Source organism: Hemibagrus wyckioides, linkage group LG19, assembly GCF_019097595.1.
Source record: "Hemibagrus wyckioides isolate EC202008001 linkage group LG19, SWU_Hwy_1.0, whole genome shotgun sequence".
NCBI lineage: Eukaryota > Metazoa > Chordata > Actinopteri > Siluriformes > Bagridae > Hemibagrus > Hemibagrus wyckioides.
Window position 1 is genome coordinate 13,855,001 of NC_080728.1, and position 25,000 is coordinate 13,880,000.

General features: G+C 37.9%; 1 protein-coding gene across 2 annotated transcripts in view; it reads right to left on the reverse strand.

Moving 5' to 3' along the window:
* The window catches only part of btbd11a (BTB (POZ) domain containing 11a), a 214,870-nt gene that overhangs the window by 34,682 nt on the left and 155,188 nt on the right, over nt 1-25,000 (reverse strand). For both annotated transcript variants that reach the window (XM_058416565.1, XM_058416566.1), the window contains exons 3-5: nt 18,888-19,095; nt 7,610-7,762; nt 2,684-2,849 (exon numbers count right to left, since the gene is read on the reverse strand). In XM_058416565.1, coding sequence (XP_058272548.1) covers nt 2,684-2,849; nt 7,610-7,762; nt 18,888-19,095 — 527 coding nt within the window. The remainder of the gene's footprint in view (nt 1-2,683; nt 2,850-7,609; nt 7,763-18,887; nt 19,096-25,000) is intronic.

Below are 25,000 nucleotides of genomic sequence, written 5' to 3' on the forward strand. Positions count from 1 at the left end.
GATCAATAAAACATACATTTTTCATAACAAAATGTTTTATTTGAAGTAAATAATAATAATAAGAAGAAGAAGAAGAAGAAAAACTAAATGAAATTTAAAAAAGAATCATCTAACTTGGATTTAAGAATCTCTTGTCCATCCATCCATTGCCTATACTGCTTTATTCCTAATTAGGGTCACAGTGGTCTGCTGGAGCATATCCCAGTGCACACTGGGCAAAAGGCAGGGGTAAACCCTGGACAGGTCACCAGTCCATCACAGGAGAATCCCTTGTGATCAATTAAAAATGATCACAAGACTGTTAGTTTACCATAAAAGAAATAAAAATATCACAAAATTTGTGACAGAATTTGGTAATCCAATGTATTTGGGGTAACACACACCTCAGTCTCAATACCTAGTAGAAAACCGGCTGGTTTTATAGATGAAATAAAACTTTCAAGCTCTCAAGGTTTTTCTCCAAATGCAATTTTGTAAGCCACACTTTAAACTAAATGATATGATGAAAAGTTGGGATAAAATTCTGAATGTCTTCTGCTTTGTGATCAACAGCCAGGCTCTCAACTAAAGCCTCTTAGGTAGGAGTAACAGTGGTATAGCAAGGAAGAGAAAGCAGGTGGTGGGTGCAGAAACTTCATCATTAGTGGAGAAAGAGAGAGGTGGGAATCGATAGAAAGTTCCGGCTTTCTCTCAGACTTCAGTTTTTCTATAAGTTCATGTGCACCTCTGCCTCACCAGTCACAATAGTTATGATCAACATGTTTTTTTCTAGTGTTATATAAATACCTTCAAAGTGCTTTCAAGTGATGAAACACATAACATTTTTTCCCCTCAGAGAATAATCTCTCTCCCTGAGAAAATAATTTACTTATACTGTAATTTCTTTCCTTATTTCTAGTTTTTTCATGCACAGTTAAATTTCTGCATTTTTGCCTTGAGATTATATAATCTCTCTAAAACTGATATTAATATAGCTTTAATTTGTACTAATATTTAAGAAAACAACTCCAGCAGCACATTAAATATGTTTAGATGAAAATGTTTGTGGTATGTTTAGATTCTGGTACAGATTTTTGTTTTTTTTTATTTTTGTTATTCTTGTGAAAAGTTAGTGGAATTCTGCTAGCACATTTATGATGTCACTTAAAAAATCAGAAATAATATGATTTGTCTTAATCATAGTTGGTTAAGGTCTTAACCTGTGTTGCGTACCTGAATCTTTCCTGAATCAGTTTTTTAGTTATTTAGTGGTCTACAAGATGACAAGACAGATGGCCTTGACAGTGGATATTAGCATGAAAGTTGCAGTTTTAGAAGCTGATCTGTTTTTGTGTAATAGAGGAAACTGTTAGTTGGAGTAAGAAACAGTATAAAGCAAACAACTCAGAATTCATCAACTCAGCCATTCAATGTTGAATTCTCTTAGATTAAATTATAACATGGTCATGCTAAAAACAAAAAAAAAACATCAACATAAAAACACCCTATCACATGAGTATCTCTAATGTCTCCCAAGTGTACTGAGAGAAATGGGAAAAGATCTCTGCCAGTCTATGTGAAATACCGCCAGAGTCAGGCCATGAACTGCTGGTATCCATTTGGCCTGCAGGTGGTAAAAAAGTCCAACACAAACAGAGGCTTGGAAGAATTTGAGGGATATCAGTGTGCTTTTCTGAAGAGAGTCAAGCATTCCTGACACAACTTCAGAAGGGCTGCTTGTAAATCTCTGGAAGCAGCATGAAGACCTTCAAACACTCAAACGAGGAGTGTTTTAGTTAGAATTATTAGTCTGCATATAGAGATATAGAGAGCGCTCTGACTAAAACATAGGGATATATGAGATCTGAAAATAGGGATATATGAGATTGCTGAAAATACTGCCGATATCTTAACACAGTAAAAATAATAGTAATAGTAGTGTTGCACTTAACAAAACAGTAAAACATCATGTACATTATTTAGAATTGAAATAATTGTAAAGATGAATCAATTCCGTTTTCTGTCGCGCTTGACCCTAAAAAGGGTCAGAGCATGAGCCAGGGGACACCCTGGACCAGGTCCTAACTCATCGCAAGGTACAATCCCACACAAACACAATTTAGAAGTACTAGAGGGATGTGGTAACTTAGTGGTTAATGTGGACTACTGACAGGAGGGTTCACAAGCTACCACTGCTGGACTCCTGAGCAAGCCCCTTAACCCTCAATAGCTCAGTTGTATAAAAATGAGATAAATTGTAAGTCACTCTGGATAAGGGTGTCTGCCAAATTCCGGAAATGTAAATGTAGTCAGCCTAGAAAGCATGTCTTTGGATGGAAAAGGAAAACTGGATTTGTACCTGAAGGAGAACAAGCAAACACCATATACCAGGTGGAGGCAGGACTCGAACCCACAAGACGAACCTAACTACTAAGCCACTGTGTAACTGTTAAACTGACACTGTAATATGACAGTTTACTGATACTATACCAGCATATTGCTTTGCCATAGTAGACAATGAAATGAAAATCTAATTTCTGCCAATGCAGGATGCAGGAGAGCTGCAGTGTGTCAGTGGTAGTTTTCATAGAAATGTGTTTAAGTTTACAAAAATTAGAAAAAGAAAAAAAAAACACTAAACATTTGTTGTTCTTGTCATCACAGTCACGTCAAGTGTGTTTCTGTGTGTATCAGCAAATCTAACCTGTTCACTCATGCTGTTGAGGCCGTCAGGTCCCAGCAGATTGACCGCTTGCTTGACCAGGTCAGTGCGGCCACAGTTGAGCATCCGAAAGCCCAGATCCTGCAGAAACTTGGCCTCTGTGGAGGCTGCATCCAGTTTTCGTGTGGCGCAGAAGCAATCGTCTGCTCTAAAAAAGGCAAGAAAAACTGTCAGGAAATGTGTTACATTAAGAGCATAAGCACATGGAAGCAGAGCTCCAACACCTGGGTTTTATGTCTGTAATCTAAACTAGTGATTTATTGTCTGATTTATCTCTAAAAACTGAGGCATTCACTAAGGACAGATTTATTTTACGAACTATTAAAAGCCACATTATAACATGCAGGCAACAGATTTATTGGAGACAGATTTTGTTTTATCTCTTTTTAGTAATCTCTTTTCATGCAAAAACCCACTTTTATTTGTCATTAAATTGCCATTAAATTACTGTTGATATTATTTGAAAGCATAATCGTTCTGGCAAAGCTAGTAGTGATTTCCACCAGTGTAATAAAATTAAAAATTATTAGAAAATGCCCTGGCTTTCAGTCATTGATCCATGGAAGTCCTGTAATCACACTTAGATTGAAGCTAAATCTGATACTATAATTTGATGAAAATGTAAACAAATGTCATAAAAATCCATTCTAACTATTCCATGTGGCATATCACACTGAAAGACCAGCAGCTACCTGCTACACCAATAGCCCTGCCATTCAACTTCATCTGAAATATTAGAATTACAACAAAATACAGTTCAACTTTTGAGAAACCTGAATCGTGTGCTGCTGTTTTATTAACTTGCAGCAACATTTGCTTAAGTAACTAGTATATACAGTATATTGTTCTGTAGGTAGCAAAACACATAGCTAGCTAGTGAGATGAAACTGTCAACACTTAGCTTGCTAGCTAAATCAAAATGCTCTTGTACGGTACGGTAGGTACGGTAGGTCTTAAAAATAGTCAAATAGACAATTTGATTGAATCTGAATCTTTGTTCAGCTATGATGTTTCATTTTAGTCCAACATGCTGATGTAAATAGACTGAAAAGCCAAGCTAGCTATAAAAGCTAAGCTTATGACAGCATACAGTAAACCTGCTAGCTACAGATCCATAATTTGTGAGTGAGATTTTGACAGATATTTTTTTAAATAAGATATAAGAAGATTCTAATTAGTGTTCATTTCCATTTAAAGGCTTCAATGTATCAGGTATCTTCCTGTCAAACAAGAAACCTGGGTAGTAGTTCAGACAAAACCTGCTAGTATCTTATGAATGTAATACATCTTGATCTTGTTCTTAAATCCTATTTTTGTCACATCATTTTTTAACTGCTTTATACTCTGAAAATCATATCCATGTATATTTAATGAGTTGTTGCAGCATATCTCTTCAACTTTGCTAGTTGAAGTCTGTTGGACCGCCTGCTAGTCATTAATATTCATAAGTAGACATCCAATGTTCATTAATATTCATTAATACATTTTTGAAATACAGCTACTGTTGTTGAGAAGAAGAGGTCCAATATATTCAGCTGTAAGGATAGCAAGATGCTTCAGTGGTGAGTTTAAATCATAGTTTGTCACCAGTTGTTGGCTATAACTGTAGGACAGCTGAGTTAGCAAGAAACGCTAGCGTGCTCTGGTAAAGCAGCTAGCTAAATGCTAATGAGCTCAACAAACAGATGTATTTTGTATGTCAATACCAGTAGACATCTTCTTTAAAATAACTATTTTTCCCCCCCGAAACCAAGCAGAAATGCTGATTCATTATCTGATGTAATGAAACCTAGAGCTAAATCAGTTGAAATCATCCTGCCATTTGTACTGAGTCCTGTCTTGAGGGAAATGTGCTGTGCTGTGCGTATAGAAATTGGGAAAGCAGTTGAAAAAGAACCAAAAACAAACTTTACCTCTCTCTCTCTAAAGACACAAAATAGAATATGTCTTACAGAGACTAAATAGAATAGAACAAAAAAAAAAATTCACAGAATAGAATAGAACAGAACAGAATAAAATATGTCCGGCAGAGACGGAAAAGAATAGAATACTTTCTGGTGACACCAAGTAGAATAGGATAGAATAAAAAATATAGAATTAAATAGAATAGAATCTGGTGACATTACATAGAAGAGAATCTAATAAAAATATTTTTATAGAATAGAACAGAAAAGAATAGAATACAATAGACTCTGGTGACATTGAGTATAAGAGAATCTAATAAAAATATTGAAATATATTAATAGAATAGAATAGATTAGACTATGGTGGCATTGAGTAGAAGAGAATTTAATAAAAAATATAGAAATATATTAATAGAATAGAATCTGGTGACATTACATAGAAGAGATCTAATAAAAAATATTTTTATAGAATAGAACATGAAAGAATAGAATAGAATATGGTGACATTGAGTAGAAGAGAATCTAATAAAAATATTTAAATATATTTATAGAATAGAATAGACTCTGGTGACATCGAGTAGAAGAGAATCTAAGAGGATAATATAGAAATATATAGAAATATTTATAGAATAGAATAGAATTTGAATAGAATAGCTTAAAACTTATTATTATATACTACAAATAAGCCTTTGGTCATGAGTAGCACAGTTACAGAAGGAATAAATGTACACTAATATTACTGATAATTATAAACAAGCAGAGAGTTTAAAATAAAGATTAGTGAATATAAATGAATGAACTTTATATATTTTATAAAGAAAATACACTAATCTTTTTGGATGTATAAAGTTTTATACATCAAACATGTACTGAATTAAGGACTTGGGTATAAAATGTACTTCCAATTATACTTAGATAATAATATAGATACGTAAGGTCTGTTTTTTCCCCTCTTGTCTATAGGGCTGTTTATAAGAAAATGCAGCAGCATTTATGTTCCTCTGCTGTGTAGTTAATGGCCTGTATGCACTCTAATAACCCCAACATTAAAACCACTGTGAGCTGAACAGGAAGCCTGGCACGTACTGATTTCAAGTGAAGTTTTATTTCAACAAACTACTGCCAGGGCTAAGAACAGCCCTAAAGCAAAGCTTTGTTTATTTGGCAGGATTAGAACATTTGTCAAACATTTTTTAAGTGAAAGCTGCATTTACACAGCACCATGTCGGAAAATCTCATACTAAAGGGTGACTGCTTCTCATACATTCACCTTCAGTCAGGTTCCAGAGTGTATCCCAGGAACACGGGGCATAAGGCGGGAGGGGGAACACATTCATACACTCATTCTCACCCAAAGGGGCATTTTTAGCATAGCCAATCCATATACCGGCATATTTGATGCAGAAACGTGTTTTTGTAATACTTTCAGAAAGTTAAAATCTTATCTTTCTATAAATAAAATGGTCTTGTTAGTGTTTTCCCAAGCCTATATTCTAACAAATGTCATTTTTATGAAAATATTTCTTCTCTTATTAACCACTAAAAGGTCAAATTAAGAATAATTTCACACAGTGATTTACTTTAAATTATACCTTACTTGAATTATTTTTTTATATATAATTATATTATTTGGAATGGGGTCATTTTTGTTGAATGTTAAAACAAGATATCACAAAACAGACAAAAAATCAACACAATCTCACTTCAGTCTGTATCACGAGTCCCGTCACATCTGTACCATGTGCTTTAGCTTTACTTTGGCTTCTGTTTCAGGTCTCCACCCTCAGCTTGTCTTTGATTAATTCCTTGGTTGTTTTACCTACGTCTGGTTTCCCCCTCACTGGCGGTAATGAATTAGAAGTGATTAAACCTCTAAACCCCACAGAACCTTCCAGCGCTGCCTGTTCATAATAGTTACTGAATAATTTGTCTTACAGTCTAATCAGTGTGCATTACAATACACAACGAAGAAGGATCTATCATTAGCCAAGCATATTATCCAAATGATGAAAGGATAAAAGTAGTAGCAAGTCATAATCTCAGGTATATTCATTTTTTTTCCCCTTTCTTGTAATTATACCTCACAGGATATTAAAGCTACGGAAATTGTATCTAGGACAATTCTGAAAAGATAAACTAAATCCTACAATTCTTTGTGTTTGGGACATTTGAATTCCATGCTTACATTCATTCTTTTATTCCTTTATTAAATTTGCCTGCGGGAAGAGCTTTTCGCTGTGAACACTGACTGTGTGAATAATTCAAAATTATTTATCATGCCAGCATTGTTGAGGTTTAACTTAATAACGGTGCAGAATCTGTGTGATATAAAAAAAAAAAGAAGAAGAAGAAAAAGTTGATGTGTTGGTATAAAGTAATCTTTTTAGATCATTTTAAAGAGTAATCACAAAACACAAAGCCGTGTATATCTTGTACGTTATGTAACGTTCCCTTTGGTTTGAAAGAAGAACTCTTCTTCAAACAGGGCATAGTAGCCTTCGGCAAGGCTATACTCAGTTCCAGATCTCAGCTTCGGATCAAACCTGAGTAGGACTTCTCAAGAAAACACCTGTCCTGCTATATTTTATCCAGAGTATAAAAAATGCATTTAAATTCTCACTATTTAATGATGAATAAGGTTTAGATTTTTGTTGTATGTTTCACTCTCACTGATGCAGGGAATCAACCCAGCCACTGAGGGGTTAACTCTCATTTTTGGGCCCAAGTCTGGATAAATTGTGAGTGTTGGGTTAGGAAGGGCATCTTGGGTAAAATCTGTGGCAAATCAAAATATATGCAAATCACTGAGGTGAGCCCCTGAAGGACGACACCATCATGTAAGTTTCATCTCAGACACAAAAAGTCCTGATTCTGAACATTAAAGCTTTACCACCAACCAACCACTGTGTCAATGCCACATCTGCTGTTCATCACATTTAATAAGACAGATATGTTTATAGACTAGACCCAATGTACACATTTGTGGTGCAGAGCTGTGACTTACTTTAGCTGCCGAGGCTCACAGTCCACTCCAGGCAGGAGCAGTCTGGCGGCCTGTCTCACGTCATCGCTGTCTACAGATACGCTGAGCCGATGCTCGGTGTGTGCTACAGCCACCCGGATCCACTCCATTAGTGGAGGCAGCACGATGAACGGTCTGAAAGAGAACGAACAGCCAGAGGGGATACATGCTAAAATGATCATCTTATCTGTTTTTAGTGTACTGAGAGTAACAAAAATGAACAAACCATAGTTCAGCAAACTGTAGAGAGATGAAACACCAGATCAGTTATTTAATCAAAGCAGGCTGTCATGTCATCTTCAGTCACAATCTCCGATTTCCAGCCGACACCACGGCCTACAAACATGTCTGCCATAGACTACACTTCCTACAACGCACACACATACACACACACACAAACACACACACACAGCTACCTGTGTTCAATCAGCCTCACACACACACACTTCCTTGTTCACAGTCACCCAGCTACCTGTGTTCATTCAACCTCACACACACACAAACACACACACACACAGCTACCTGTGTTCAATCAGCCTCACACACACACACTTCCTTGTTCAGTCACCCAGCTACCTGTGTTCATTCAACCTCACACACACACAAACACACACACACACAGCTACCTGAGTTCAATCAGCCTCACCCACACATAGACGCACACACACACTTCCTTGTTCACAGTCACCCAGCTACCTGTGTTCAATCAACCTCACACATACACACACACACACACAGCTACCTGTGTTCAATCAGCCTCACACACACACACACACACACACACACAGCTACCTGTGTTCAATCAGCCTCACACACACACACACACACTTCCTTTTTCACAGTCACCCAGCTACTGTACCTGTGTTCAATCAGCATCACACACACACACACACACACGCTTCCTTTTTCACAGCCACCCAGCTACCTGTGTTCAATCAGCATCACACACACACACTTCCTTTTTCACAGTCACCCAGCTACTGTACCTGTGTTCAATCAGCATCACACACACTTCCTTTTTCACAGTCACCCAGCTACTGTACCTGTGTTCAATCAGCATCACACACACACACACACACTTCCTTTTTCACAGTCACCCAGCTACTGTACCTGTGTTCAATCAGCATCACACACACTTCCTTTTTCACAGTCACCCAGCTACCTGTGTTCAATCAGCATCACACACACACACACACACACGCTTCCTTTTTCAGTCACCCAGCTACCTGTGTTCAATCAGCATCACACACACACACACACACACACACACACACTTCCTTTTTCACAGTCACCCAGCTACTGTACCTGTGTTCAGTCAGCATCACACACACACACACACTTCCTTTTTCACAGTCACCCAGCTACCTGTGTTCAATCAGCATCACACACACACACACGCTTCCTTTTTCACAGTCACCCAGCTACCTGTGTTCAATCAGCATCACACACACACACACACACACACACGCTTCCTTTTTCACAGCCACCCAGCTACCTGTGTTCAATCAGCATCACACACACACACACACACACACGCTTCCTTTTTCACAGCCACCCAGCTACCTGTGTTCAATCAGCATCACACACACACACACTTCCTTTTTCACAGCCACCCAGCTACCTGTGTTCAATCAGCATCACACACACACACACACTTCCTTTTTCACAGCCACCCAGCTACCTGTGTTCAATCAGCATCACACACACACACACACTTCCTTTTTCACAGTCACCCAGCTACCTGTGTTCAATCAGCATCACACACACACAGACACACACTTCCTTTTTCACAGTCACCCAGCTACTGTACCTGTGTTCAATCAGCATCACACACACACACACACAAACACGCTTACTTTTTCACAGCCACCCAGCTACCTGTGTTCAATCAGCATCACACACACACACACACACTTCCTTTTTCACAGTCACCCAGCTACCTGTGTTCAATCAGCATCACACACACACAGACACACACTTCCTTTTTCACAGTCACCCAGCTACTGTACCTGTGTTCAATCAGCATCACACACACACTTCCTTTTTCACAGCCACCCAGCTACCTGTGTTCAATCAGCATCACACACACACACACACACGCCTTCTTTTCATTGTGTAGTTTCCAGGATTTGACCTCTATTCCTTTATCTGCTTTACCTGAGTTTTTGCCCAATGTTTGTTGTTCTCCTGACCACTACCTGCTTTTGGCAGATTTTGCTTAATATTTTAGGACTGTCTGTCTGGTTTGCATTAACTCTTTTACAACAAGCCAAAAAATGGAATTTCTGCCTGTTTTTTTGTTCACTATTGAATGTCTTTGTCATGTCACACTCCAGAGTGGTGCTTAATGACTCATATGAAAGTAGACACTCAGGGCTTTAAGAATGTGCTGCTGTAGTGATAAGTATTTCATTTTTCTCCTAGACTACTAGGGGCAATATATTCAAACCAAAAACGCTTTATTTTCCCACACAAATGCTTCTATCTTCAAAGTAAATGCTGATATCAAACCCATGTCTGCTCTCTGAGATGCCCCAAGTGCTTGTTCATAAGCATCTCAAATTTGAAGGTGTTATCTTCAACCACTAAAGTTCTCTGTTACCCAACAGAGGGAAAAACACACATCTCAAACTGAAAGCTAACAGAGTCCTGACTCATTTTATATCAGACTTGCAGTCATAAACTCATTCATATGTTCATACTGATTGAAAATGTCTCATATGTTGATTTCCATCCTGTTGGCAGACTGGAAATCCAGTGTACTGGTAAAAAGGGTTATAAACTGTTTACCTATTTTACTATTTGTGTCCATCTCTGTGATTTTCTTGTGATGTAGGCCATTATATCCTGACAGGTCAAATTCACATTTCTTTCACGTGCTACTAATTACAGTCTCTCAGCTGCCTCAAATCACTGCAGCTTAGAATGTGCGGGTAAAATGTGCTGAATAGTGATTTTTATTATTTCTTTTTGTGTCAGAGGTTTTCGGTCAGCAGGAGGAAACTGAATATATAAGTTATTTTTTTTACTTACTGACACTCATTCCAGAATATGCGACGTCTGCAGAAAAGCAGAACAAAGTAAATATATATATTTTTTGTTATTCCGTTTCCGTTTGAGAAATATCGCATGTCTTCTGCACTGACCTTATGGAGGATCTTCAAAGTCTGTGCAGGAACAAATCTGATTTCTAAACATGAAGCTCAAACGTCTCAGGACTTTTAATTTATACTTTATCATTTCTATAGTACAATCTTATGCATGGACTTGTGTGGCAGCTGTTCTACACACGCTCTAAAAATCTCTGAAGATTCAGTATAAAGAGGAAAGTTTTCAGCTTTATATGGGCACCATATATGCTAGCTTGCTCTTACTAGCTATCTAGCTAATACTTTGTTAACATTCTTGCTAACAAAAAAATATTTTATATTTTTGTTATTTTATATATTTTTTTGTTATATTTTGTACCCTAATTTGGGTATTTTAGTATTTTTGTTATATTCCTTCCTATTTTATCTATTAGCTGTGTTTGTGGATACTGCTGGAAACTGTGAATTTCCCTTTGGGATGAATAAAGTATCTATCTATCTATCTATCTATCTATCTATCTATCTATCTATCTGTCTGTCTGTCTGTCTGTCTGTCTGTCTGTCTGTCTGTCTGTCTGTCTGTCTGTCTGTCTGTCTGTCTGTCTGTCTGTCTGTCTGTCTGTCTGTCTGTCTAACATCACATCCATCTTGTCCTAAAGGAAGCATTTAGAGTCACACTTTAAACTAGCTACAGTTTTTTTACAGGCATTTGAGTGACTGTTTGGGGCAGTATTTGGTTAGACATGGAACTGAAAATATATATCTTTTGTACAACATCTGACTGCACTCTGTCTGCTGTTTTCTTTCATCCCCGATCCACAAGGCTAACTTGCAAAGCAGCGTTTTCATATATTTTTTGTCGCTGTTTTTTTATGCTGACAAATGGCACAGATGCCCAAATTGAAATGATTTCAGTATTCATAAATCAAATTAAAGATTTATTATTTATTATTTTAATATACCAATGCATGGTATTCTGAATTCTTGAGTCTGATTGGTCCGACGGTATTAAAGAATTTTTCTGTACCAGCTGCTCTGACAATAACTCTAAGAGCATGGTTTATATCACTGCACTTGTTCTAATGCTTTATCATTTCTGTAGTACAATCTTATGCACGGACTTGTGTGTTAGATGTTTTACATATACGCCATGATTTTAAAAAAATGCATACAATTTAGCAAGATTCAGCATGGTAAGATTTTCCATGAGATGTATACTGAGCATTTTCTGATAGGAGACTCCAGTTCCAGAGCTAAGTGAGAGGCAAATCTGTAAACTGAATTTTTCCTCCATAGGAAAGTCTTCATGTCACAAAGGATAGGCTTACTGCGTGTTCAGGTCCTCCTGGGAAGTTCATTTTTACCAGTGGGAAAGTCGTAATTACGATGTCAGGTGTGTTAGTCGGAGCAAGATGGAGGTGCACCTTCTCTTAATTCACAAAACAATACAGGAAGTGGTTTTTAAACTCTACTTCAAGATAATGAAGAACAAAGAATGTGCATCAGGTATGTTTTAAATCAATTCATGAAGTCGCTGTAAACCTTATCGTTACATATCATAATCAAATCAAATTTCTCTCCTATATGTGCTTAAATATTCACCAACTTGCTTCTATTTCAATAACTCAGCTGCAGTATCTGCATATGTAACAAACACATCGTAGCTGAAAATAACTGAAATCAGCTCCAGAGACAAGTGAACATTCAACTGCAGTAAATTATCATCAACTACAGACGCTGTATTCATTGATTTCTCTGAGGTGTTGATGCAACCCGCAGAAAATCCAGTTTCCCTCCTGTAATTATGACTTTGTGGTGAAGTTGATGTGCGTTCAACCAGTACATGTGATATTTCAGACATGACTTAAGCTCACCATTAGAAGTGAGCAAACAATCCTAAACATTAGGCATGTTTAAAGTCAAAGACAGACAGAGGGTTAGCAAACAGGATAATAAAAACAGAATAAAAAAAAAAGAACAGTTAAGACTTGGTAAAGTCCGAGTAATCACTACTGAGAGTCTACTTTAAATTGATGTGAATTAATTTCTATTTTAAGGTGTGTCTGTGTGTGTGTGTGTGTGTGTGTGTGTGTGTAATTAGAACCCTGGAGTCTGTAAATGTGCAGGTGGTGTGTGGAGCTGGGGATTACTGTCTGTAGCGGCCATGTTTGTAGGCTGTGGTATATTCTGGGAAGTGGAGTTAAAGAACGGAGTGGACCTTCAAGATAGAGAGCTTTGTATTTCTGTTAACATTACAAACCTTCCTGGGTGTCAAACTACATTTTTTAATCTTCTTCTGGTAAGGAAATGATGGTTTTAAAGCGGCTGTAATTTAAGTGATAATTGACTTCTTTCCCAACCAACATTAAATGTAACTGGAAATGGTTAAAATGTACAATGTGCCGTTCTATAATAAATATATAATCATCAGCAAATTTCTCTCACAGGAGAAGATTAAAACACTTGTAGAAGTGCTTTATTGAAGAATAATCAACTTCGCACCTTGCCATCATTAGTTCATTTCCTATAAAAGGGTGTTTTATTTCTTGTGTATCAAGGCGTTGGTGTCTCAAAGAAGCTACAGAGTTTAATCATGATCGCACCTCAAACACAAGGGTCAAACAAGCATACACACAACAGTGTGCTCTAAAATGGTCCATGTTCATATTTGTTCATTACCTCAGCACAACAGCTCTGCAGTATCTATTCGCCCACACGTTGCCCAGAAAACACTGTGAAAATGTTGATGGTTTGGGTTTCACATTCTGCACATGCCTACTGGCAGTTAAACACAAGCTATAAGTGGGACAAAAAAAAAATAAAATAAAAAATTATTCGCTCTATATAAATCCCTCTGTTAGATTCAGCTATAATGGAAACATTAGAGCTCACAGCTCTGTGATATAACCCAGATATCCCAGCAAGAACAATGAAATATTTCAAATATCATTTTCAAAAGTATAAAATGTCACCGCACAAATGTCTCGTTTTTTTTTCATTTCAATGTGTTTTCCCTGACCTGGTTTTTACAGCTAGATTTCGACAGCCTTTTCCCCCAGACACCTACCCACCTCCAGAAAGCCTGCCAGGAAGCTTTGCCAAAACAAACCACAAGCCTTCCAGCCTTCTTCCAACCCTTCTCACACATGTCCACTCACTCTCTTCTCCACCCTTAAACACAATGCATGCACATGGACCACACTGTAGAATCCACACACATATTTCTCTACTGAATCAGTTTTGGAATTTTAAACATGCCCAAGAACAGAACTAAGAGGAAGGGAGTTTCCTTTTCTTAGGAAAATAGGCAGGAAAATATCAGCCGTTTCACTAGATTTAGTGTTAGTGTACATGTTGTATGTAATACAAGTCTGAATCGAACTGTATCTTTGTATACTCTTTCAGATAAACCACATATCAGTTGAGAATCATGTATATATATATATATATATATATATATATATATATATATATATATATATATATATATATACAGTGAGGGAAAAAATTATTTGATCCCCTGCTGATTTTGTACGTTTTCCCACTGACAAAGAAATGATCTGTCTGTAATTTTAATGGTAGGTTTATCTGAAGAGTGAGAGACAGAATAACAACAAAAAAATCCAGAAAAACGCATTTCAGGAAGGTTATATATTGATTTGCATTTTATTGAGTGAAATAAGTATTTGACCCCTTTGCAAAACATGACTTAGTACTTGGTGGCAAACCCTTGTTTGCAATCACAGACGTCAGACATTTCTTGTAGTTGGCCACCAGGTTTGCACACATCTCACATCTCAAGGAATTTGGGCCCACTCCTCTTTGCAGATCCTCTCCAAGTCATTAAGGTTTTGTCACTGACCCTTCAGCTCCCTCCACAGATTTTCTATGGGATTAAGGTCTGGAGACTGGCTAGGCCACTACAGGACCTTAATATGCTTCTTTTTGAACCACTCCTTTTTTGCCTTGGCCGTGTGTTTTGGGTCATTGTCAGGCTGGAATATCCATCCACGACCCATTTTCAATGCCCTGGCTGAGGGAAGGAGGTTCTCACTCAAGTTTTGATGGTACATGGCTCTGTCCATCGTCCCTTTGATGCGGTGCGGTTGTCCTGTCCCCTTAGCAGAAAAACACCCCCAAAGCATAATGTTTCCACCTCCATGTTTGACGGTGGGGATGGTCTTCTTGGGGTCATAGGCAGCATTCCTCCTCCTCCAAACACAGCGAGTTGAATTGATGTCAAAGAGCTGGATTTTGGTCTCATTTGACCACAACACTTTCACCCAGTTCTCCTCTGATTCATTCAGATGTTCCCTGGCAAACTTCAGATGAGCCTGTACATGTGCTTTCTTTAGCAGGGGGACCTTGCGGGCGCTACTGGATTTCAGTCTTTCACGGCATAGTGTGTTACCAATTGTTTTCTTGGTGACTATGGTCCCAGCTGCCTTGAGATCATTGACAAAATCCTCCAGTGTAATTCTGGGCTGATTCCTCGCCGTTCTCATGATCATTGAAACTCCATGAGGTGAGATCTTGCATGGAGCCCCAGACCGAGGAAGATTGACAGTCCTTTTGTGTTTCTTCCATTTGGGAATAATCGCACCAACTGTTGTCACCTTCTCACCAACTGCTTGGCGATGGTCTTGTAGCTCATTCCAGCCTTGTGTAGGTCTACAATCTTGTCCCTGACATCCATGGACAGCTCTTTGGTCTTGACCATGATGGAGAGTTTGGAATCTGATTGATTGCTTCCTTCTGTGGACAGGTGTCTTTCATACAGTTAACCAGCTGAGATTAAGAGCACTCCCCGAGAGTGCTCCTACTGTAATCTCAGCTCCTTACCTGTATAAAAGACACCTGGGAGCCAGAAATCTTTCTGACTTGTAGGGGGTCAAATACTTATTTCACTCATTAAAATGCAAATCAATGTAGAACTTTTCTGAAATGCGTTTTTCTGGATTTTTTTGTTGTTATTCTGCCTCTCACTGTTCAAATACACCTACCATTAAAATTACATACTGATCATTTCTTTGTCAGTGTGCAAACGTACAAAATCAGCAGGGGATCAAAGAATTTTTTCCCTCACTGTATATATATATATATATATATATATATATATATATATATATATATATATATATATATATATATATATATATATATATATATATATATAGCTTTATCTGGGCACCAATATGCTAGCCTGCTCTTTCTAGCTCTCTAGCTAATGCTTTGCTAACATTCTTGCTAACATCACATTCATCTTGTCCTAAAGGAAACATTTAAAGTCACACTTTAAACTAGCAACATTTTTTTACAGGCATTTAAGTGACTGTTTGGGGCAGTATTTGGTTAGACAGGGGAACTGACAATATATCTTTTGTACCACAGGCTACACATCTGACTGCTCTCTGCTGTTTTCTTTTAGCCCAGATCCACACTGCTAACATAACACAACATCACCAAAATGCTACCCAAAGCAGTGTTTTCATATATTTTTTGTCACTGTCTTCATGTTGAAAAATGGCACAGATGCCTAAATAGTGATTTCAGTATTCAAATACAAATTTAAACATTTTACTGAACATCTGACTATGCATAAGTGCGTAAGCCTAGGTTAGTGGTCTATTAAAAGATTAAGGGTTGGGTTGTTGGTCGGAGTTCAAGTCCCAGTGCTGCCATGCTGCCACCTTAAGCAAGGCCTCTCTACTCCAGGGATATTGTATCAATGCTCTGATCCTAACAAAGCTGGGGATATGTGAAGAAATCATTTTACTAATGTATATGTGACAAATAAAAGCTTCTTTCTTTCTAAACACACAAATACAGAGGTAGTAGATATCTAAAATTCAAGGACTGTGATCAAATTACATCAAAAGGCAATTATACCTACAGTAGAAGCACAGTATTAAAGATGTCCCAACTGCTGAGACACTTTGGCAGCTCTAAAATGCACTAGGGCTTTAAATGGAATTGCAATATACCAACAATGCCAAGTTTCAGAAAAGGCAAATCCAAAACTGCATGCCTACAAAAGACCTTTAGACTTAAAAAAAAAAAAAAAAAAACAGCTATGAAAAGCAGTACTAACCAGGGAAACATGTCTAGAGTGGAAATAAATATTTAATTCCAAAAATAATTACTTCCAGCATTTAGTAAGCAATTACAAATCGGCCACTGAGGACAATTAGGACTGCTTTTTCTAGCACAAAATCACTGTATGTATGAAAAACACACATCACGAGTATAGCACGGTTTGTTTAACTTCCACATCACAGTGCCGACTTTTAGATTCTCAAGGTCTGATGGATTCAAAGCATTTTGCTGATATAAGCGTGAAAAGCTTTACGTTTCAAGGCCACAACTTTTGGAAATAGAAAAATCAATCAAACGCTGTCATCTAAATCCTTTCAGAAACTTTAACCAACCTTCTTTTACGGGGTGAGAGAAACTAAACTGCAATTTGAGTGACAGAAAGTGTAGAGAGTGAGAGGTGAAGATTAGCAGCAAAATAAGAGTAATACTTTTTTCGTTTTTTAGTAACATGAGTAATCAATTGACCGAAAGGACTCACTCAATGCTCAAGCAAAAACTCTTTGAAAGAGAGGAGTGAATGATTGGTCATGAGTGAAAGGATTCACTAATGACTCATACAATGATTCCCTGAAAGAGAGGAGCAAATCACAGTCATGACCACAAGGATTCATTATTGACACAACACGGACTCACTCAAAGAGCGAACAGAATCTCAGACATGAACAAAAGGATTCACTAATGACTTGAATACTGATTTGCTGAAAGAGAGCCGTGAATCTTAGTTATGAACAAAAAGATTTACAATTGACACGAACACTGACATGCTGAAAGAAAAAGAGAGAATATCAGTCTGATTCACAGTTAACTCAAACAATGACCCTCTGAAGAGGAGAGATTCTCAGAAATTAACAAAAGGATTCACAAATGAGTCAAACTTTGATTCTCTGATTCTTAGATTCTCAGATACTCGCTGTAAGAGTGCAGTGAAAATCTGTTGACAAAATGATTTACACTTATCTTAAACACTGACTCTGAAAGAGTTGAGAGATTCTCAGAAATGAACAAAAGGATTCAGTAATGACTCCAAATACTGATTCACTGAAAGAGTGAAGATATTTCCAGATATAAACAAAATGATTCCCTAATGACTCAAATACTGATTCACTAAAAGAATTGAGAGATTCTCAGAAACAAACAAAATGACTCACTAATGACTCAAATATTGATTCAAAGAAAAGTGTAAAAAGAAGTGTAAATCTTGGTTAGCATAAAAACGATTCGCATAAACGATTTAAGCACTAATTTGCTAAAAGCGATAAACAAATTTTCGTAACTGAAATCATTAATAACTTCAACGCTGATTTGATGAAAGAGAGTAGAGAATCTTGGACATCTTGGAAAGAATTCACCAAATCAAAGGAAGAGGACCATCTTTTCTTTCTCACTCTCCTTTCTAAATGCACCAGCACCCTCAATTCAACCTCTTCGTCTTGATCACCAGCTCACCAGCCATCTACATCCCTTCACTCTTCGCTTTCCCTTTTTCCTCCCCGAGATACGCCTCGTCTTTACCCCTCAATTTCTCTCCTTTTTCCTTCCTTCCTTTTGCTCTCTCTGTGCTGCAGTTATCCACAGTTAAAATGAGCCCTGAGGAGAACAGGAGCATCTGTTCTCTGGAGAATCTGGTAACTCATTCCTGTGTCTTTATTCTTGGAGCATACATGAGTCCCTTGTGGAGAGTTTTTTTTTAATCAGAGATACTCATCAATCCAGAAATGTCCCGGCGGGTGTGTCACACTGCATAGCGCTTTGTGAATGGTGAACACCTCGGCAAACTTTCCATTAGCATTCCCATCTCCATTAACTGCTTACCAGCAGGCCTGAAGCTCATTCACTGTATAACATAGCAATTAAGAAACCTTAATGATCTGTCTCCCTCTGCCTCTGACTTTCTGCCTTCAAATCAAATAAGGACTGCACTGGGCAATGCAATGTGATCTGAGTACCTTTCATGGTTTATTTACCATGGTTTTCCAGTATAGTCTTTCTGCAGCTATATGAGACACAGTAGTTAAAAAGTCTTTCACTTTATATACAATATATATACAGATTCTCTGCTGTGTAGTTGTTCCCACCTTTCTGTGTGCAGGGTGATCTTGGAGGGCTCCACATTAGGGTTCTCCCACTCTATCTGCGGACAGTGCATGAAGTAGCACAGGGTGTACAGAGCCTCCGGTTCCCAGTGTATGGGTCCTCCGCGGTTCTGGTGCACCGGCGTGTCGTTACTCAGGCTCTTGATGTGCAGAGGCTGGAGATGGTGCATGGCACGAGACACCAGATCACCTGCAGGGGGGGGGTGATATGCTTGGTCAGACAAAATGCCCTGAGGCTTGTGGTTTGTAATCAACTTTATTGAGCGAGGACAGTAAATTGAAATAATCTCTTCGGGAAGTCAGTGAGCTGTAGAAATAAAAACGAACTTTCCCCGTAGTGCCTGGAAGACCGTGTAAACAAGATTTAGTCTTAGATTCTAGAGAGCACTGTTCTTTATATTTGCTTACAGAGACACACAATTTTACTCTTAAAAAAATATTGACCTGGATTAACATGAGCTTAATTACAAAAACTGCATTAGTTCTTATGGAGCTTTTTCTTTAAAAGAAGTTATGTCATCATGGGGACCAGACAAATATTTCCAAAATATCAAAAACAGATATCAACATTTGTTCCCAATAGATATATATATCCACCCACCATAAACACACACACACACACACACACACACAAACTAAAATCTGTACACTATGATCTTGCCAGTGTGACAGTTTGAAGAGAATTCAAACGACTTTTGCAGTAAAAGAGAAAAATGCTACTGTGCCACTAGTCAGTCCATATATTTATCAAAATCATCCTCAGCTGCCTTGAATGCCATGACTAATACCTGTTAGGAAATCCCTAGCCTAGCCAAGTGTACTTGAATTTCCCAGAAAGAAAAGAAAAATACTCACAATTTTGCAAAATGTTTGATAAAAACCAGCCGGCATCTGTGATAAAAGCCTCTGCACAACTCAGCTGGACTCATTTTCTAGTTTTGGCAAGTGTTTCCTAACCCCATCTACCACAAGCTAACCGGTAATTGTGTTCACTAGCATGTACCACAACAGAGCCATAAACATACCCTGCAGCTCTGTAAATTAAACAAGAAACAATTCTCAGTGAACTGGATGAAAGATTCACACTCATGCGATCAGGGTGGCGTTTTTTCTGAAAGCTGGATCTGTGACTGTTTTCGGCTCCACTGCATTCGGTGAAATGTCACTGACTCCGAGCTACAGGAAGGAGGTGAGGAGAAGGAGCGATATGTGTGAGCAGTGGCAGTGTGGGTAATTGAGCATCCACAAATCCACACAATTTTACTGACTAAGCACAACAGTGCACAGTGAAAGACTACACACATACACAGGGGAAGCCTTTTTACTGTAAAGAAATACGAGCGTAAAGGATGTAAAGTCAATCAGGATTTACTTACGGCTCTTTACCACCAAACTTTCTGGCATTATATAGTATAGTAATTCATCTAAGTCTGGAATTCACCACACCCTAGCTGATAAGCTGTGTAAGCAAAAAGAAAAGCCCACACATATGAGTGTCCTCTAGACAATGATTGGCAGAGTCTGGCTTGAAAATTGCAAACTGATGTTCATTAAATTAATTAAAAATAACATGTTAAAATGCATGTGTATTACGTGTCATGCATCTTCCTCACAAGGTTCCACACAATATTTAGGGAAAGTGGCTCAAACAACAGCAAGGGTGCCAATATTTTTACTTCGGTCAGGGCTGCTGTGGCTCTGGAGATGATGCCAGGAACGCTGGGAATGAGATGGGAAATACTTCCTGAATGGGATGACACTCCATCATAAGGCACCTCATACACACACACACACACTCATTCACACCCAGTCAATTTGCCAGGGAGAATCTGTAAATGTCTTAAATGTTTGCACATAGTGTACTGATACTACATGTAACTTAATCGAACATCTTATTTCTATTATTTATTTTTTAACTTAGTTTTTAAATGTAGTTTATTTGATGCACAGTCTAGGAGGAGTGGGTCAAGTTTCATTTCACTGCAAGACGTATACTGTATGTAACGGTGTACGTGTGAAATTGTTTTGAATCTTAAATCATGAATCTGATCTGTATGATAAAGCCGTGATGTTCAGTTATTCTATCATACATTCTTTTGTACATTCATAACACGATAGCTTGGCTGTAAACCTGTACAGTTGTTTCCAATTCCAGAAGCAATACACAATCACTACAGAACACTTTGTTTGAGCCAGAGACATTCATCAGAGCAAATCTGTGATATATTTGTCCAATCAATGATCATCACTTTTTCTTTTAACCTCCACTCATACACTTATATTGTCCAACATGAAATATGGATAAAAAGATTCAGCAGAGGTGTTTAGTTACAGTGTGATTAACTTAGTAATGGGACAAAATCCAGGCTCACATGTAATTTACTGGGCCAAGCTGTGCCGCAAATCAGGTGGAAAAGTGCTATTTTGTGACTCATTCAAAGCCCTGACCTGACAACTATACAGCTTGTAAATCTTAACCCAGTTTATTACTCAAACACCACACTACACATAAGGCTTGGGTAATGAAGTATACGGGCCCTGAGCTGCAGTTAGAGCATATTTGACTGAAATGTAGTTGCAGTGCAGCAGAACAGCTTGCGCACAGGTGGGCGTCAAGAACTGCAGGCGCAGTCGAGAAGAAAGCCCTGATCTCATTACTCCAGCAGGGTTCAGCTCAAAAACAGTGACCTTCCACTGGGAACCAAAAGTGTAACCTTGGAAACAAGCCACCGGACCTGTCGAACAAGCTAAAATAGCTATTACTATTACAGACATTACAGCAAGGGGGAGAAGCATTTTCTATTGACTTGTAATGTGAGGTAATGGAAGAGGTACTAATAGCTCAGCTTGATCCATAATATATTTATATATATATATATATATATATATATATATATATATATATATATATATATATATATATAACTATAGGATTTAGTTCGCTGACTAAAAAATGAGTGGGCTAGAAGAGGCTAAAGGGGGCGGGGGGCATCTATCTTTCTTATATGTAGACTAAGAATTAGACTAAAAATAAAAGTAATGTTCGATTTTTGCTGTCCAATCACATTGGTTATACACATGGGTCTAAATTTGGTTTGAAAACTTACATAATTTCCTACCTTTCTATCTATCTAGCCATCCATCTGTCTAATCTATCTATCCCTCATATGCAAAGATCGAATGATTGTTTTATTAAAACAAATAACACAGGGCATAACAACAGAGTTTATACTGTAACTGATTAAAACTATACTTATTTCACACATTGTGAGATTTTAATCTATTGTCAGTGTGGTGTAGACAACAGAATATCTTTTTTTTGGCAAGAGAGATGTACTGTATATGAAGCTCTTTTCAGAAAACTGTAAAAGGGTGAAAGAGTCGCCTAGCATCGATCTGAAAAAGGTTCGCACAGGATGTGTCGATTCCGTCAAGACCTCACGTCACCTCAGAACGTTCAGATACTCGACAACGGAGTAAACTAAAATAAACCTGAGCCATCTGTCATCAGAAGACGGCACAGCACGACTTCCAGTGTAAACAACCGAGATGCGGCTTAATTGCAAAGAATTAGCTGGCTGTGGAGTGTTGTTAGCTAGATTACACTATAATGTCCTACTTCCTTCTGAGTACATGTTTTACTATCTCTCGCTGACCAACAATGCAGAAGAGTCTGCGATTAAGACAGTGCTTCCCTTCATCTTCATAACTACCTTCATCTGCTCTCCCGATTACACAGCAGGAATCGAGGTAATAGTTGGGCGATACCAACTTGTGCAACAAAAGAGGGACTTTTAGTATTTTTATTTGATTTATTATAAAAACTCAGTCAATTTGGATGTTCCAAAATGAATTACTTCAACATATATTTCAGTTTATCATGATGTAAATATTGCTGTGGTTGCAATTGATTCTGATTAGTAACCCCAATCTTTCACCCCGGAAACTATGCCCCTGCTTATAGAAGACAATGTTTATTTGCTGTTGCATGTGCCAATGGTTTGAAGTGGATTTTTAAATAAAAAACAACAGCACCAATGTCTTAACATTCATAAAAAATAACATACATCTGAATAAAATCTGGGCCTGATTTCTTTCTAGCCCAGACTGTACATTCATGTACTGTACCTAATCACTGACTGCAGTTTTAAGTGACTGCATAGCATCAATAAATGCCATTTACTGTTGGCTAAACAATCAAAATGTCCTGTCACATCTATAACAAACCATTCCGATATAATGCCGTTGGATTAGATAGCAGAATAAATAGAAGAAATATACCAAACATATCTGCCAGTAACGTGACTGCTTATTGCTTTTATTTGAGATCATAGAAATTTCTTCTCCTATTAAACACCAGATTACAACTGTCCTCTTGTAATGTCAGAGCGACACACCTGCTAGCTTCCCATCTACATGAGGAACGGAAAAACCCCAGAACAGCTTCAATATAATTTCAATATATATATTTTATGGTGAAGGTTTTGGAGGTAAAATATCCAAAAATCTGTATTAAATGTAGAAAAATCACTCATGTGTCAGCATAAGGATTAAGAAAGATATCTAATAGGAATAATGACTGCTAGGGATAAAAGGCTTAAAGAATGCACATTTTAACATGAGTTTATATATTTATAGAAAGTTTTTATGATTGGAATTAATCCAACACCCTCATATCAGTGAAACTATAATTCTAGCAGCCATTGCGTACGCAGTGTTGAAGACATTTGCAGGAAAAAAGAGTATAAAGGGACAGACACTTGTGGAGTAGAGGCTCTTATGTAAGGAACCCACAGAAGCAGAACAGAACGGTGAAATCATTAAGGAAAAGATGTGAATAATAAAAGACTGTGCTACAGGTTTCTGAACTACCATTATTCTACATCAAAGTGAGCAGCACATGTACTTTCTGCCTTAAGAATCATTATATATATTTTTAAAAATATTACATCGTATTATACATTTTCTTGTAAAAAAAAAAAAAAGAAAAAAAAGAAAGAAAGAGAAACGGAGAGAGTTTCTGCGTTTTTTTGGATGGAAAATTCAAAGCTCTTTCTACAGGCACACGAGCTACACTTCATCCTTTACAAATCTTCCTCGCTCCTGCTATCTCTCCTCACAGCAGCTGTGCTAAATGATAGATTCACAATATGACCTTTTCTAAGTTTAATCATTTTTTTGGGGTTTAATCATTTTTGCGGTTTGGGTTGTTTTCCATGAGGTGTGTGTGTGTGTGTGTGTGTACGAGGAGGTGCAGGGTAGCGAATCGGGTTGTGGAGAGCATTCACACTGCTTGACACTTTGCAATAATTATGCACCAGACGTTCCCCTGTGCCCTCTCACTGCATACCTACATTAATCACCAGGAACAGCTCGGCGGATCTCCCTCCCTCTTCCCTCTTGTGCAAGATGCAATAATAGTTGGTGTAATTACGGGGAACGGATCACACCCCCGTCGAATATGACACCAGAAGGGCGATCCCCGTGAGCCGAATTTGTTCAGCTGTGTGTGTGCCAGGACACTAGGAGACCTGATATACACTTCCCACTGTATATTTCTACATAATCCAGAGAAAGTGGAGATTATGCAGCAGGAAGACATGAGAGAGAGATTCAGTTTGTTATTTATTTATTACAGATTCTGGGATGTCCACCTGTTAATGTTACAACTGTGTTATATACTGTACATGTCACTGAATATATAAGACACCACAATCTTTATGGCTTAATGCTGTAAAATCACAGAATTAAACAGTATCATTGCAAGGGCTTGATTTAGCCACGCTCTGAGGGTTTTCCTTTTCCCCCTGGTATCCTTGCATATCTGAGCAAGCTTTAATGTGTAACAATAAATCAATCAGCTCCAGAAATATTGAGGTCTGACAGCAGAAGGCTGTGCATTTGCTCTCAGTAATTTTATTGCTGCATTGAGTTCAGTCAACTGGAGTCTGCAGTGTGAGAGAGACAGAACACTGCAGTGGTTAATTATTGGAATAAAAATGAGTTGACAAAAACACATCACACTCCACCTACAATATCTCCTGCAAATAACCACATCTGTACAGCTGCTTCAGTATCACATGTATGACAGCTGT